The sequence below is a fragment of the Platalea leucorodia genome (assembly GCF_965183815.1).
Source record: "Platalea leucorodia genome assembly, chromosome: 3".
In the NCBI taxonomy this organism is placed as follows: domain Eukaryota; kingdom Metazoa; phylum Chordata; class Aves; order Pelecaniformes; family Threskiornithidae; genus Platalea; species Platalea leucorodia.
Genome location: NC_138825.1, coordinates 126,886,396 through 126,901,278, shown reverse-complemented (window position 1 = coordinate 126,901,278; position 14,883 = coordinate 126,886,396). Strand labels below are relative to the sequence as shown.

Below are 14,883 nucleotides of genomic sequence, written 5' to 3'. Positions count from 1 at the left end.
CATCTCTTCTGCTGGTGTTTGCATGGCTCTGGCCGTGCCAGCACCGAGGCCCAAGGCTGCTGTGGCTCTGCTGGTTTCCTGGGTCCCCGCTCTGCAGGCGGCGGGGTGTCTCCGTCCCCACCGGTCGCCCTGGGCTAACGCCAGCCCCCCGGTCTGCGTGGGCATCAGAGCTCGCTGAACATGCTGAGGGTGGGTGCGTGTGTCCTTGGGTGGGATGGAGGATGCGTGCACCGGGGGACCGAGGACGTGTGCATCCCAGGGATGGAGGACGCATGCACCGGGGGACCAAGGACACGTGCACCCTGCAGATGCGGGATGCATGCACCCAGGGGACTGGGGATGCATGCACCAGGGGACCAAGGACACAGGCACCCCAGGGACTGGTGACGCATGCACCTGGGGGACTGAGGACACATGCACCCCGGGGATGGAGGATGCATGCACCCCGGGGACCGAGGAAACATGCACCCCGGGGATGGAGGATGCATGCACCCCGGGGACCGAGGAAACATGCACCCCAGGGATGGAGGATGCATGCAACCTGGAGACTGGGGATGCATGCACTGGGGGACCGAGGACATGTGCACCCTGGGGATGGAGGATGCATGCACCTGAGGGACCAAGGACATGTGCACACCAGGGACAGAGGATGCATGCACCCAGGGGACCGAGGACACGTGCACCCTGGAGACAGGGGATGCAAGCAACCTGGGGACCAAGGACATGGGCACCCCAGGGACAGAGGATGCATGCACTCGAGGACCGAGGACACAGGCACCCTGCAGGCTGAGGATGCATGTACTGGGGGACCGAGGACACGTGCACCCAGGGATGGAGGACGCACGCGCCAGGGAACCAAGGACATGTGCACCCTGGAGACGGGGGATGCAGGTACTGGAGCACCAAGGACATGTGCACCCAGGGAGCCGAGGATGCGTATGCACGGGGCACCGAGGATGCGTATGCACGGGGCACCGAGGATGCACGCACCCGTGGGGCCGAGGACACACACAGGCAGGGTGGGAGCCGGGGAAGCCGGTCTGGGCTGCAGGAGAGGGGGCACGGAGCTGGCGTGGGGTGGGAATCGGGGGGAAGGGGGCTGCTGGAGCAGGACCCAGGGCAGTGCTGGGTGCGGGGGGGTTCCATGGTGTGCAAGGAGGGAAGGGGGCCTGCGAGCTCTCTGCAGGTCCTCCTCCCTCCCAAAATCAGCCCCGGGGGGGGAGCAGTGCATTGCTGGGCCCCGCTGCAGCCTCGCAGCCCCCCAGGAGCGGGGTGGGAAGAGCCAGGTCAGGCCCCTGCCAGGGCTGGGCTGCCGGGAGCGCTGGCAGGAGGCTGCAGCCACCTCCAGCGCCCAGCAAACCCAGCTGGCGGTGCCATGGGAGAGGCTGCTTTGGCAGCGCTTGCTGGGCTTTCCGGGCAGGGCTGCGGGGCGGGTGCTTGGCCACAGCTCCCGGCTGCCCAGGGATGAGCCTCTTGGATTTTACATTTCATCCAGAGTCCGTAGCAGCTCCGAAACCCGCGGCCCGAGGCTTCGGCCCCGGCAGCAAACCCGGGGAGGAGGACAGCCAGGGTTAGGGGTAACTCCGGGCTGGAGGGAGCAGGTTTAAATCTCTCGCTGCCCACCCAGGGGCTGGGATTTTTCTCTCCCCTCGACCCCAAATCCATACAACTCCTTTTTTAGGGATGAATCCGGATGCAAAACATCCCCGCGGGATGCTGGCAGAGCGGGGAAGGGCTGGGAGGAGGGATGCAGACAGACAAACCGCAGAGCCCCAGCTGAAAATAGTTGAGGGCTGAGGAGAATTGAAGGGGGGAAATACCAAGCGTTTTTGCCCAAATCCTTACGGCGTTCCGGATTTCTGTTTCTAACGGCTGCTGGGGCCAGGAGAAGGGCCGGGAGCTGCGGGGAAGGCGGCTGCAGGCTGGGGCTGAGCCCAGGCACCACGGGGATGGGCCCCGGGGCAGAGGGGAAGGGGCAGGGAGATGCTGCGTCACCCTGCACCCTAAGGACCCCGGGGCGAGCCGGGGTGCTCAGGTCACTTTGTGCTTTATTTCTCTATGTTACAAGGCAGAAGGCGATTTCTCAAGCAGCATTAATTATTATTAGTGCATTAAAACCTCCACGCCAAAACCAACCAAGTGGTCACAACCCGGGACCCACTGGCCACCCCTGGGATGGGGTCGGGGTGATGTGGCAGCCCCGGTGCAGCCCCTGCCGTGGCAGGAGGATGGGTGCAGCCCCAAACCATCTCCCAGCACCCTGGGACCTTCCACGGGAGCAAACCGGGACCCTGTTAGCTGCAGAAAGCAGGAGCGATGCTGCGTGCCCCCTGCTCCCGGCCCCGGCTCACCCATCGCTCCCACCCATCGACCCCCCCAAAAATACAAATGAAACCCTAAAGGTGAAAAAAATCAAACCCTAAAGGCAAAAATCAAACACTAAAGGCAAAACAATCAAACCCTAAAGGCAAAACAATCAAACCCTAAAGGTAAAAATCAAACCCTAAAGGTAAAAAAAACAAACCCTAAAGGTAAAAATCAAACTGTAAAGGCAAAAATCAAACCCTAAAGGCAAAACAATCCAACCGTAAAGGCAAAAATCAAACGGTAAAGGTAAAAATCAAACCCTAAAGGCAAAAAAATCAAACCGTAAAGGTGAAAATCAAACCCTAAACGGCAAAATGAGCGCGGGGAGGAGGGAAGGCACAGGGCAGGGCTCTGCTCGCTCACAGCCTGGAGACCTTGGGCAGGGGGGTGTCGGGGGGGAGCCCCTCCAGCCACGCCACCAGGATCCCGTTCAGCGCCGCCGGCCTGGGGGAACAGCAGAGAGCTGGGGTGGGAGCCGGCAGCGGCGGCCCCGGGGAGCCGGGCTCCGACGGAGCGAGGCCGTGCACGCCGGCCGCGGTACCTCTCCATCTGCGTCCAGTGCCCGCACTCCTCAATGTGCTCCCGGCGCAGCTGCGGGATCTACGGAGGGATGGGCGAGAGCGGGAAGGGGTTGGTTCGTACCGGGATCCGGCAGGTTTGGCATCAGCGGAGCCCACCCCGGGCTGCCCCTGATCCCCAGCTTTTCCTTTTGGCAAGAGCAAATCCCCCCCCCGCCCGCTGCAGGTGGCAAACGCCCCCCTCTCCCCGTATCAGCGTGTCCCCCCCTTCTCAAGTGATGTCCCCAGATCTGGGCCAAATCCAGCCCGTTTTGGCAGGGTGGACCTGCCCCAGGGCTCTCCCGTGATGGGATCTTATGGAAGCGGGACGGCTTCGGCGCACGCCGGTCCCGGGAGGGGCTGGGGGGGATGGGACCACGCTGGCTCACCCACTCCTCCATGCCCTTGCTCATGCTGGGATGCAGCACCACGTCCTTCCCGGCGGTGACCATCAGCGCTGGCATCGTGATCTGTAAGGGGACACGAGTGACAAGGTGGGGAAGGTGCTGGGTCTGCAAACGCTCCCCGCGGGACAGGATCAGGCCCCACCTTCCTGTCCTTGGCAGAGAGCGCCCAGCGCCAGTTGGGTCGCATGTTGCGGTACCAGTTCAAAGGGCCACTGGGAGAGAGGGGAACGGGGTGGAGATACTGGGACTCAGCTCCTGCCGACACCACCGCGGGGACCGTCCCACCGCCCACGGCACGGGAAGAGCCTGCAAGGGGAAAGCAGCCTCCCCCCGCCAGCCTCACCCCTTCTTGGGGTGATAAAGCAAGGTCTCGGGGGGTTTGGGGTCCCCCTTCTGAAGGGGGGGTACCCCACCACCCCCAGGCTCCTGCCCCTACCTGAAGCCGGATTTCTGGAAGCGCTGGATGTAGTACTGCAGCTCGGGGCCGTGCAGGATCTGGCTGGCGGGAGGGTTTTCGGGGAAGCCCACCAGCAGCCCCCCTGCAACAAGAGGCACAGGACGGCTGCCGCGTCCCACCCGTGACACCCCCCCACGGCATCCCCCCCCCACGGCGAGGTCTCCCCCCTTACCTCGCTCCCGGACCCCGTGGAAGTTGAGCGCAAAGGGCAGGCGGTCCTGCGGAGAGAGGGGACGGAGGGCAGGCAGGGAGCGGCACCGTGCCCGGGGGGGACCCCATCCCCGGGGGCTCCCTGTGGCTGCCAGGCAGACTTGGGGCTGCACGTCCCTCCTCGCCGGGAGCCGGCACTGAGCATTGCTGCATCCCGAGGGATGCAGGAACCAACCACACAGCCCTGGGCCGTGGAGCTGGGAGCAGGCACCGAGCATCGCTGCATCGCAAGAGATGCAGGAACCGACCACGCAGCACTGGGACATGGAGCCAGGAGCAGGCACCGAGCATCGCTGCATCCCGAGGGATACAGGAACTGACCGTGCAACCCTGGGACATGGAGCCAGGACCACGCACCGAGCATCGCTGCATCCCGAGGGATGCAGGAACCGACCACGCAGCCCTGGGACACGGATCTGGGAGCCAGCACTGCGTGTCACTGCATCCCGAGGGATGCAGGAACTGACCGTGCAACCCTGGGACGTGGAGCCAGGAGTCGACACTGAGCATCGCTGCATCCCGAGGGATGCAGGAACCAACCACGCAGCCCTGGGACACGGAGCTGGGAGCCGACACTGAGCATCGCTGCATCTTGAGGGATGCAGGAACCGAACATGCAGCCCCAGGCCACGGAGCTGGGAGCAGCCGGCGTGGCGTTGCCGGCAGAAGGATGCCGCCGGCGAGGCACGGCCTCCCGTGCGCTCCCGGGGCGTTGTTATTTTAAACCGCGAAGGTTTTTCACCCTGAAGCGAGATGTTAACATTTGCAGGGGTTAAGGAAGCGAGCGGCACCGACACTGCGAGGGCAGAGGGGAGCAGGAGCCTCTGCCAGGCCACGCCGAGACAGTCACCCCGCAAATCTGCTGTTCCCCGGGCTGGGCTGTCTCCCCCCAGGCAGCACAGCTTTCCAGAGGTCTTCTCAACCCCTACTCAGGGTCAGCTTTGAGTCCTAAAGAGGTGCGGGCCCTGTGCCGCTGCTCACAAGGATGCGTTCACTCTGGTCCCTACTGATGGCTGACGGAATGCAGACTTCACTGCAGACAGGCAGTAAAAGGACAGCAGACGTGGGGTGGGATGTGCCTGAGGGTCACTGCGGGCCACTGCAAAGCCATCCCTGAGGCTTCTGGCTCCTGGCACGGGTGAGGTGGAAGGGGAGAGGGTGCCACAGGCAGAGCCCCAGGGAGGCTGGCAGGGCTTGGAGAGGACCTCAGGCTGGGCTGGCCACGGGCAGGCTGCGAAGCCCCTCCGCTCCCACCCCAGGCCCACCCTCAGCCCCACACCTACCTCCCGGCGCGTGGAGCGGATCAGGACCTTCAGGGTCCGGCCGATGTCCTTCTCGAGCTCCGCTTCCGCGACGCCCTGCGCAGCGGGGGAGGAAGCACCGCAGATGATGCCAACCCTCCCCAGGGACCCAACCCACCCCGGGGCCGGATCCTGCCGCCCATCGGGGCTCGGGTGGAGGCTGGGGATGGTTTTTTGCAGAGTTCAGCATGGAAACAAAGTCTGGCAGGGGGACCAAAAGCCATCGGGTGACATTTGGGGTGGCAGCGAAAGCGCCACGGCGTGGCACCCCGGCTACAGCGCAGGCGACGCCCAGCCATGAGCTGGGGATCCCGACATGGGCACGTCCCCATCCTCAGGGGGGGTTTAAGCCCCAAAAGAGGGGTGAAGGATAAAAATTGCGGTCCCAGACTCACCGGCTCCTGGAAGTAGAACTGGTAATCAAAGGTGGGATAGGTTTTCATCTTCTCCACGATGTCCACGGCGGGGTCGGCGGGTCGGTACGGGGTGTTCAGCGAGGCCACGGCTCTGGGACGCGATGGGGAGGACAGAGTCAGCATCGCAGCCGGCTTTGGGGCGCCCAGCGTGAGCCGGGGCTTTGCCGCAGGGTGGGGAATGGAGAGGGCAGGATCCAGGGTGACTGGAGGGACCTGGGGGGGGTCGGACCGGTCCCCAAGGAGCCCCCCGCCTGGCACGGACCCACCTCACCCGCTCGGGGTAGAAGAGAGCCATGTTCCAGACCACGGCACCGCCCCAGTCGTGGCCGACCAGCACGGTCTGCGGGATGCCCTGCGGGGAGGGGGGCCGTCAGCGTGCCCCCGCAGCCGCACCCCGAAATCCTCCCCAAAAGCAGCGCCCAAGAGCCGTCAGCAGGGGAGAGAGGAGATTTGCCTCCCTCCAAAGCAGCAGAGATCAGCAAACAGCAATATTTTCCTTCCCCCCCGCCCTTTTTTGTGTTTTTTTCCTTTTTCCCCCCAAGGAACAAGCGTTACCTGATCACCCAGAGCTATTTGCTCTGATTTAATTAAACATTTCAAGTACCTGGGCCCTCCAGAGGAAAGGGGTTCGATATTATCCACCAAAACGACGTCTGGAGGCTGCTCGTCCCCCGGGGTCCCCCGCGCCGCTGCCATCGCCCGGGGTGACAGCACGGGGAACGCCTCGGTATCGGCGCAGCCGAATAAATCCCCAACCCCTCTGCCAAGGGGCTCGCAGCATCCCCAGGGCCGGCCAGATCCCCCCCTCCTCCATTCCTTTTTCCTGACCCCTCTGGGCACCTACAAATAAATCCAATTAAAACCCAGGCTCCTGATCAACGTAGCAGCCGGTTCATAATTAGCTGATATTTAGAAGCGTAATTAAAATTCCCTCCCGGCGGACGCAGCTCGGGGCTCGCTGCCGTCCGACGGCGTGAAACCCGGCGTCTGAGACCCCCCCCAAGGGGGGCAGAGGGTTTGGGGGGGCTCCCAGCAGCTCCCACCTCCGATGTGGGGCTGAGTGGGTCCCCCCGGCGCGGAGGGGTTTCATCCCACCGTCCCTGGCCATCGCCCTGCCGGCTCCTGGCCCGCTCTGCATCTTCTGCATCCCAGAAATGGGCTCAAACACCACACGAAGCTTCGCGAAGTCATTTCTCTTCCCCAAATTCCCCCAAAGGGGAGGGAGAAGGAGCCCCCCCGGGGCGGAGGGGAGCAGGATGGGCCCTGACGGTAGCGGAGGAGCAGGGAAAACCAAAGTCCCATCCATACGGGATGCCACGACCTCGCGTCTCCTCTACACCCCGAAGCAAAGCTGGCTGCGCATCAACGGGCGCCTTTCTATCCGTTTTCCTTATCATTTTTAATCCAGCGCGAAGGCAATTCCCCAGCAAAAAAAAAAAAAATCATGGGGATTTATCCTCGCCTGCTCGGCACCAACCCGGAGCCGCAGCCCCCGCGACGCCCGGCTTGGTCTCCTCCCGAAAACCCATCCCTGCTCCGATGCCGGCACAAAACCACCGCTGCTCCTCACGCAAGGAGCCCTTGCAAAACCTCAAGGGCTTTTTTTCCCCCCCCTTGTTTCTTATTACTTTTCTTTTAGCATTCTGCTTTCTGAAGGACTCATTCCCTTGGAAGCCATTTCGCAAGGAAAAAGCCCTGGAGATGTTGGCATTTGCGGGCTCTGCCTTCTTCCCCTCCACTTCATCTCTTTTAAATGGCGCAGAAATCAACTTCATCCCCTCGCCGGGATGGGAATTAAACCCCAAACCCAAGCGGATCGGATGCTGAGACGACCTCGGAGTCGAGCCGTGCCAAGGGGCAGCGTTGGTCCCCCGGCCGCCCCAGCCGCTTGGGAGCCGCTACGGTCGGGGTTTAAGGGGGACAGACGTGATGCAGCCCAGCATCCTTCCCCACTGGTATCTCACTGCCTTACCAAAACCCCGCCGAGCCACGGATGCCACCAGCCCATCTCCCCACCTTCAGCAAGGACACAAGGTCCAGGAGAAGGTGCCGCAGAGCTGGAGACGCTCCCGAGGCTGGGTTCTCCCCTCCGGCAATGGGTTGTATGAACATCTCCATCCCTAAAATCCCAGCCGTGGGGAATGCAAAGATGGGGCTTGTGCTATCCCAAGGGTTTTGGACCAAAGCTCCCGGGGAGCTGAGCTGTCCCTGAGTGGGAAGAGGCGAAGGGCAGCCGGGGGGACGCGCGCCCAAACCTTGCCGAGGAGGGACCCGTCGCGGGGGGCTCCTCACCAGTTTGTCCAGGAAAACCGCCAGGTCCTGGGGAAGGGAGGAGAGAAGGGATCAGATCCTGCCCGGGGCCATGCCCTACCAGCTCACAGCACCCTCCGCGCCGCACTCATCCTGCCCGCGTCCGTACCCTGCAGCTCCTCACCTTGCATATCTGCTCCTGGGAATATTCTTTCACGTCTGCACGAAAGACATAAGCGCCATCATTTTAACATCCACACGTTTCTAAGGAGGCATTTTACATCCATCTGAGCCGCCGGGGCTGCGGGAGGAGCGGGACACCTTCCACCCCCCCAGGAGAAGACTCCTCCACCCATTTCCTCCTCGATCTCGGCCTTGGAGTCGGCAGCTCCAGCCCCGTACGCCCCCGTCCCCCCGGCAAGCCCAGCTCACCCGGCGGGGCCGTGGACTCCCCGTAGCCCTTCATCTCCAGAGCGATCACCCTGAAGCCGGCATCAGCCAAAGCTGGGATCTAGGAGGGAAAGCAGCAGCCTCCGAAGGACCCAGAGACCCCCGGGCCCCCCCTCGCCAGCACCCATCCTGCATCTGCCCACCCAAGCACGTGCTGGCCGTGCCCGGAGATGTCCCCAGGAGGGCAGAGGCGGGCTGGTGAGGCTGGAGGGTGAGGAACACTCCTGGGCTGTGCCCCGTGTCCCTCAAGGCTCAAGGCAGGGTGGTGGGACAGCCCCGGGACCCCCCAGGAGCGGTGACCCCCCTTCACCGCCAGCCCCCATGGTCCACCCTCCTGCCCGTCTCCTCCATCACCTGGTAGCGCCAGGAGAGCCAGGACTCGGGGAAGCCGTGGCAGAGGCAGACGACGGGGCCGTGCCCCATTTCCACGAAGTGCAGCTGGACGCCGGGCTGGAAGGGACAGAGAGCCCTCGCCGGCTGCGGGTGGCACGGCTTCACCCCCCCAACCCTCCACCCGCTGCTGGCCACCAGGTGTGGGAGCCGGCCACCAAAGCATGGGAGCCCACCACGAGCACATTTTGGCCCCTGGGGTGGACGGAGAAGATCTCAACAATGGGGTAGCTCAGCATCCCCAACCCAGAGCAGCCCACGGAGGAGGGTGGACAACCCAACAAGCCACCGCACGGCTGGCACATCCTTCCACGGGGCTCAGCACCCTCCCCAGGACGCCCGGTCCCTGCCAAGCCCTGCCAGGCCCGGGGACAGCTTGTCGCTGAGGCTGTCCCCTCCGTCCTACCCGGATGGGCACGTATCCGTGGGTCACGTTGGATGGATCACACGCAGTCGGCAGTGGCTCTTCTTGGGTGAGAAGCTGTGGGGTGAGGAGCACAGGGTGGGCTCCTGAGCAAGGCTGGAGCTCCATGGGACATCCCCACCACCCTGCTGCTGGTGGGACATCCATGCGTTCGAGATGGACACGGCTCAGCGGGTCCAGGGGATGAGGTTATCCGGGGGTGGGCAGGGTTTGCAGGACATCACAGCCCCCATCCCATTCGTTTCCAAAGCCACCCACAAGTCCTGCACCACCACCGCAGCACGGCAAGACCCAGAAGCCCAAGCCCATCCCTCCTGGCTCTGCAGAACCGTTCCAGGATCCCCAGGAGAGCAGGGGACAGAGAGGACCGGGACCACCACCACGTGCCTGGACACCCGAGAGCTCCTCCAGCTCCTTCAGGACGGTTTCGGTGTCCCTGACGAGGATGGTGGCCATGCCCATCTCCCGGGCCGGCTTCAAGTTCTCCCCGATGTCGTCCAGGAGGATGACCTGGAGATACACCAGCTCAGCACCCTGGGGCAGGGCGGCCACTGGGTTTGGCCAAGGACTTTGGGTGCTTGGAGGGACCCCCCGTGCCCCGTTTTTAGGGTGACGGCCGTACCTCCTGCGGCTTCGCCCGCAGCGCATCCAGGGCGTAGGCATAGATCTCGGGATCCGGCTTCTGCATCCCGAGCCGGCAGGACTCGATCACCAGGTCGAAGTGCCGGCGCAGCAGGTTCATCAGCGTGGCCGTGAAGAGCCGCCCGGCGCTGTCGTCCACCCAGTTGTTGGTGAGGACGCAGGTCTTAAATCCTAGGGAAGGGCAGAGCGGGGAGCACTGGTTTTCCCGCTCCAGCTCTCCCGCACACCTTTGATTCCACCTCCCCTCCCCAGCCACGTTTCTCAGACCTTCCCAGCCTAAAATCTCCCATTTGCAGGGCTCTGTCTGGACCAGGACACCCCGGCAGGAGATGAAGGCTGCTCAGCCGGAGCTTATGCCCAGTTTGTACTTCCAGGAAAGCAAGGCTCAACCCTCCCAACGCAGGCGGGACGTGAGCCGGGGCTCGGGCACACCGAGATGCTGAGGACGGAGCCGATGGCCCGGCCACGGAAGGGCTACCGCGTCCTGCTGATTGCTGGCAGGGTGAGAACATCGGATTAATTTGGTAGCAGGGCTGAGAATATCTAATGAGAGGATGCTGCGCGGTGATGTCAGGAGAGCGCCGGGATGATGATGAGGGAGCAAGCAGGGACCCCATGGTGGGACCGACCAGGGACCCCATGGTGTGACCGACCAGGGACCCCCGTGGTTGGACCGACCAGGGACCCTGTGGTGGGACCGACCAGGGACCTCCATGGTGGGACCGACCAGGGACCCCGTGGTGGCTGCTCGGGAGGGAAGCACCATCCTTACTCCATCACCCCTTGCCCAAAAGCCCCCCGGCACCCACCGTTCCTCCGCAGCACCCTCGCCGCCCGCAGAAGGGGGGCATTGACCATCCCCTTGGCCGCCATCTCCTCGAAGGCTCGGGCGACGGAGAAGGTGGGCGGCAGGGCGATGCCCGAGGCAGAGGCGTGCTGCCTGCAGCCCTCTTCCATCTCGGAAAAAAGCTGGAAAACACCCACGCAGTCATTCAATCGACCCCCCAAAATAAAGCAGAGCCCAGCTTGAAGCCTGCTCCCCTCGGCTCCTTCCCAAGCCCCATCCGAGCCCCATCCGAGGCCCATCCGAGCCCATCTGAGGCCCATCCGAGCGCATCCGAGGCCATCTGAGCCCCATCTGAGCGCCATCTGAGCCCATCCAAGCCCATCCGAGCCCCATCCAAGCCCATCTGAGCCCCATCCGAGGCCCATCCGAGCCCATCTGAGGCCCATCCGAGCGCATCCGAGGCCATCTGAGCCCCATCTGAGTGCCATCTGAGCCCATCCAAGCCCATCCGAGCCCCATCCAAGCCCATCTGAGCCCCATCCGAGCCCATCCCAGCCCATCCGAGCCCCATCCAAGCCCCGTCCGAGGCCACCTGAGCCCCATCCGAGCCCCATCCGAGGCCCATCCGAGCCCATCCCAGCCCCATCCCAGCCCATCCGAGCCACCAGCGATGCTCCGCAGCTGGCACCCACGGGCTCACCTGGGACAGGGTGATCTGTCCCCTCATCGCTTTGGCGTAAGGACTGGTGGAGCCGCCAGCAAACAGGACCTTTCCCAAAAAATTCCTGCCAGGCAAAGGAGGAGAAGTCAGCCAGGGGGGAAACCCCAATACCGGGGGGGCGTTGGGGTGCGCTACGGGGTTGGGGATGCTCCGTGCCGGGGATACGGAGCTCCCACCGCTCCCTCCTCCATCATCAGCCGGGACCGGAGCATCATTTCACTACCGGACCGGGAGATCGCTGCCCATTTATTTCTGCTGGCAGCTCAATTACTTCGCCCCGCGGATAAGACGAGCAGGGAGTTTTGCCAGGACCAAAATGCAAAGAGCAAGGTATTTTGTAAGCCGTAGCTCAGGGAAAAACGATTCACCCCTATCACAAGATCACGAAAAGGCGGCAATAAAACAAGATTCCAGCGACTGGCTTCAGGACAAAGCTCACCTCCGAGTCGATAAAAACGCAGCTCGGTTAAAAATAAAGCAGCTTTACCGGTTCCAGCGGGATTGCTGTCATTTTTTTTTTTTTATATAAAGCGAAGCAAAAAAATGTTTGATGGCCTGATAATCTGGGAATTTATTGCTCCATCTGCTCCACGTCCTCCAGCATTTAGTTATTTAGTATTTTAGCCTTTTTTTAACTCCCAGCTTTTTTTTTTTAACACCCACGTGCTGCCGGGAAATCCTGATGAACAGACAGAACCTGTTTGACTCCCACTTGGGAGCTTTGGGGATCACTGATCCCCCAACACCCCGTATTAAATGGGGTTCACCGGGACTCGAGAGGCTGTTTGGGACCCGCGCGGGGGGGGTCCAGTGCTTTGGGTTTCATCTGGTTTGTGCACTGAGTTGTGTCCGGTCTCAGCACTGGGGCAGAACAGGCTTAATTAATTCTCCTGCTTGATTAATTATTAGTTGCTCTTCTTACCACTTCTGCCAGCGTCCCCTGTGGTAATTCTGACTCTTTGGGGGTCAGTTTTAACCGCTGATCTGCACCCCACATCCAGGAATGACACCCCCCCCCCCCTCCAGCCTGCACCCCATACCCAGGACAGGACCCCCCCAGCCTGCACCCACATCGAGGCAGGGGGTGGCCAGCCTGCCCCCCGTATATACACAGGGACCTCAACCTGCACCCCACGTCCCGGACAGGGGGTCCCCATCCCGCACCCCACACCCAGCCCTGTCCTCCCGCTACGGGGACCCCAGCGGCGCCAACCCCGCGCGGGCGGCGGCCGCACACACAGTATTGTCGCCTCGTCTCTACGTGTCTCCGGCCGAGCGGCGACTCGCCGAGGCGCGGGCGGACGAGGGCCGGAGGGCCGGGCCGGGCCGGGCCGGGCCGGCTCAGGCCGTACCTGGGCAGAGCGCAGTCCCGCTCGCAGGAGCCCAGGAAGTGCTGCAGGCCGGGCCCGAAGAGCACGCCGCCAAGGTCGAACAACACGGCCCGCCGCGCCATGGCCGCCCCGCCGCCGCCGGCACCCGGGCTCGAACCCGCGGCCCCGCCGCCACCAGCGCTGAGGCCCCTCCGCCCCCCCGCCGGCCCCGCCCCCGAGGCCTCGCCCCGCCCCCTGCCTGGGCTCCGTGCTGGGTCCTAGCGCCGCCGTTCGGCGCCCGTCACGGAGGGCGCCCTCCCGGGCGCCTGGGACCCTCCGCGGGGCGCCCCTGCACGGGGGACACCCCCCTCCGTCCCACCAGCACCCTCCGGGACCGTGGGGCTGTGGGAACCCCGGTCCTCACGTCTGTGGGTGGCAGCCCACCGGCCCCCCGCTGCTGTGGGCACCGGTGGGTGCCCGCCTCTCCACCCGCTCCCTGCCGCTGCTCCCCGGGGTTTTGCCCATAATCGCGTTTTCTCCCATTAACGGGGAGCCCGGGACCCCCCCCCTCAGCTCCCGCAGCACCCCAGGGTGCAGCAGCACCCGCTGACCTGCACCCAACTCCGAGGGGCCTAATGGGGGTGAAGGTGGGAAGGGGCAGGGGGCCACAGCCAGGGCTGGCCACGTGCTGCAGGCATGCACACGCGTGTGCACACATGTACACACACGTGCGTGCACACGTGCACATGCACAGATGCACACGCACATGCCTGCGTACATGTAGGAACACATGCACACATATATGCACTTCTATGCACACGTGCACATGTGCACACCTACGTGCATGCACACATGCATGTGCACATGCACTGACAAAAATACGTGCGTGCAAGCATGCGTGTAAACACACACATGCAGACATGTATGCACACATACAGATGCGTGCACACATGCACACACACGCATGCACATGCATATGCAGAACGCGTGTGCATGCTGAGCGCGTATGCACAGCATCAGGCACGCTGCTGAGGACGTGTGTGCACCGTTAAGCACATGTGTGCTCATCTCTGAGCACACGCGTGCATGCCGGGGCTGTGTGTGCACGCCCAAGCATGTGCAGGCCCGCTCAGGACGTGTGTGCCCACTCGGCACGTGTGTGCCCACTCGGCACGCGTGTGCGCCGCCAGGCATGTGCGTGCACACAGAGCACACGTGGGCGCTGCTGAGCCCAGGTGTGCACCACCAGGCCGGTGTGCGGGCACCGACTGTGTATGTGCACGCTCGGCACACGCCTGCACGCCAAGAACATACGTGCACACACGTGCACGCTGCCTGGCCATGTCACCAATCCTGAACCCCCCCGGGGGGGACGCGTGAGCCCCCGCGCACCCCAAAGCAGCCTTGGCAGCACCGCCTGCTCGGTGCCAGACACGGCGTGCCCGTGGCCGTGCCCGTGGCCGTGGCCGTGGCCATGCGTGTGCGTGGGCCAGCCCCGCCTGGGCGAGCCACCGGCTGTGCCGTGGCGGGACGGCCGCGTCGCCGAGCGGTGAGCGGGGCGGGGGGACCGGGAGGGCTCGGCAGCGGTTTCGCAGGCAATCCCAGCCCCCTGCCTCAGTTTCCCCACCTGCAAACCAAGGGGTGGGAGGGAGGCTTGGCCGCAGCTTGGGCAGAGGGGGGGTTTGGAGGGGGGGGGGGAACCTGCACCCCGGCACAGTGCGGCAGAGCTGGGGGGCTGCGCCTCGCTGGGATGGCTATCGGGGAGGGGGCAGAGCTATTTTAGGGGGGGCTCAAGCCCAGAGGAGCCACACATTTATCAGCAGCATCCCGCTACCGGGGCTCGGCGTCCCCCAGCCCTCGTCCCCAACCTCCCACTGTCCCCAGGGCCCCTGACGGGACCCCCCAGCATCCTCCCGGGGTGGTCCAGCGCCGGCTGGGTGGGTGAAACCCCCTTCCCTGCCTCCTGACACGGCTCACATCTCCGGCGGGCGAAGGTTTTTCCTCCTCCCATCACGGCGGGGGCTGCTCCGGCACAGCCCCTCCGCTCACCCCAAAACCGGAGCCGGCTGCGGGGCCGAACCCCCCCGAGTCGCAGCCGCCGCGACGCCAAGCCCGGCTTCTCCCTGGCAAAAAGGTGGGAGCATTTTTTGGGGAGGGGGGGGAAAGAGGGGAAAAGGAAAAATTTTGCTGGCCT

General features: G+C 63.9%; 1 protein-coding gene across 1 annotated transcript; it reads right to left on the bottom strand.

Annotated features, from left to right (window-relative positions):
• Positions 1 to 2,726: 2,726 nt before the first annotated feature.
• Positions 2,727 to 12,854, bottom strand: EPHX2 (epoxide hydrolase 2; the record flags this gene model as incomplete). The annotated part of the gene is made up of 19 exons (XM_082307736.1): positions 12,732 to 12,854; positions 11,359 to 11,443; positions 10,681 to 10,840; positions 9,852 to 10,042; positions 9,617 to 9,739; positions 9,212 to 9,286; positions 8,770 to 8,865; positions 8,398 to 8,476; positions 8,150 to 8,184; positions 8,008 to 8,034; positions 5,982 to 6,067; positions 5,695 to 5,806; positions 5,282 to 5,356; positions 3,961 to 4,006; positions 3,768 to 3,870; positions 3,474 to 3,543; positions 3,314 to 3,394; positions 2,909 to 2,967; positions 2,727 to 2,811 (listed from the first exon to the last, which is right to left on the bottom strand). The coding sequence occupies exons 1-19, from the start codon at positions 12,830 to 12,832 to the stop codon at positions 2,727 to 2,729; spliced, it is 1,689 nt and encodes a 562-aa protein (XP_082163862.1). The 5' UTR covers positions 12,833 to 12,854.
• Between the last annotated feature and the right edge of the window lie 2,029 nt (positions 12,855 to 14,883).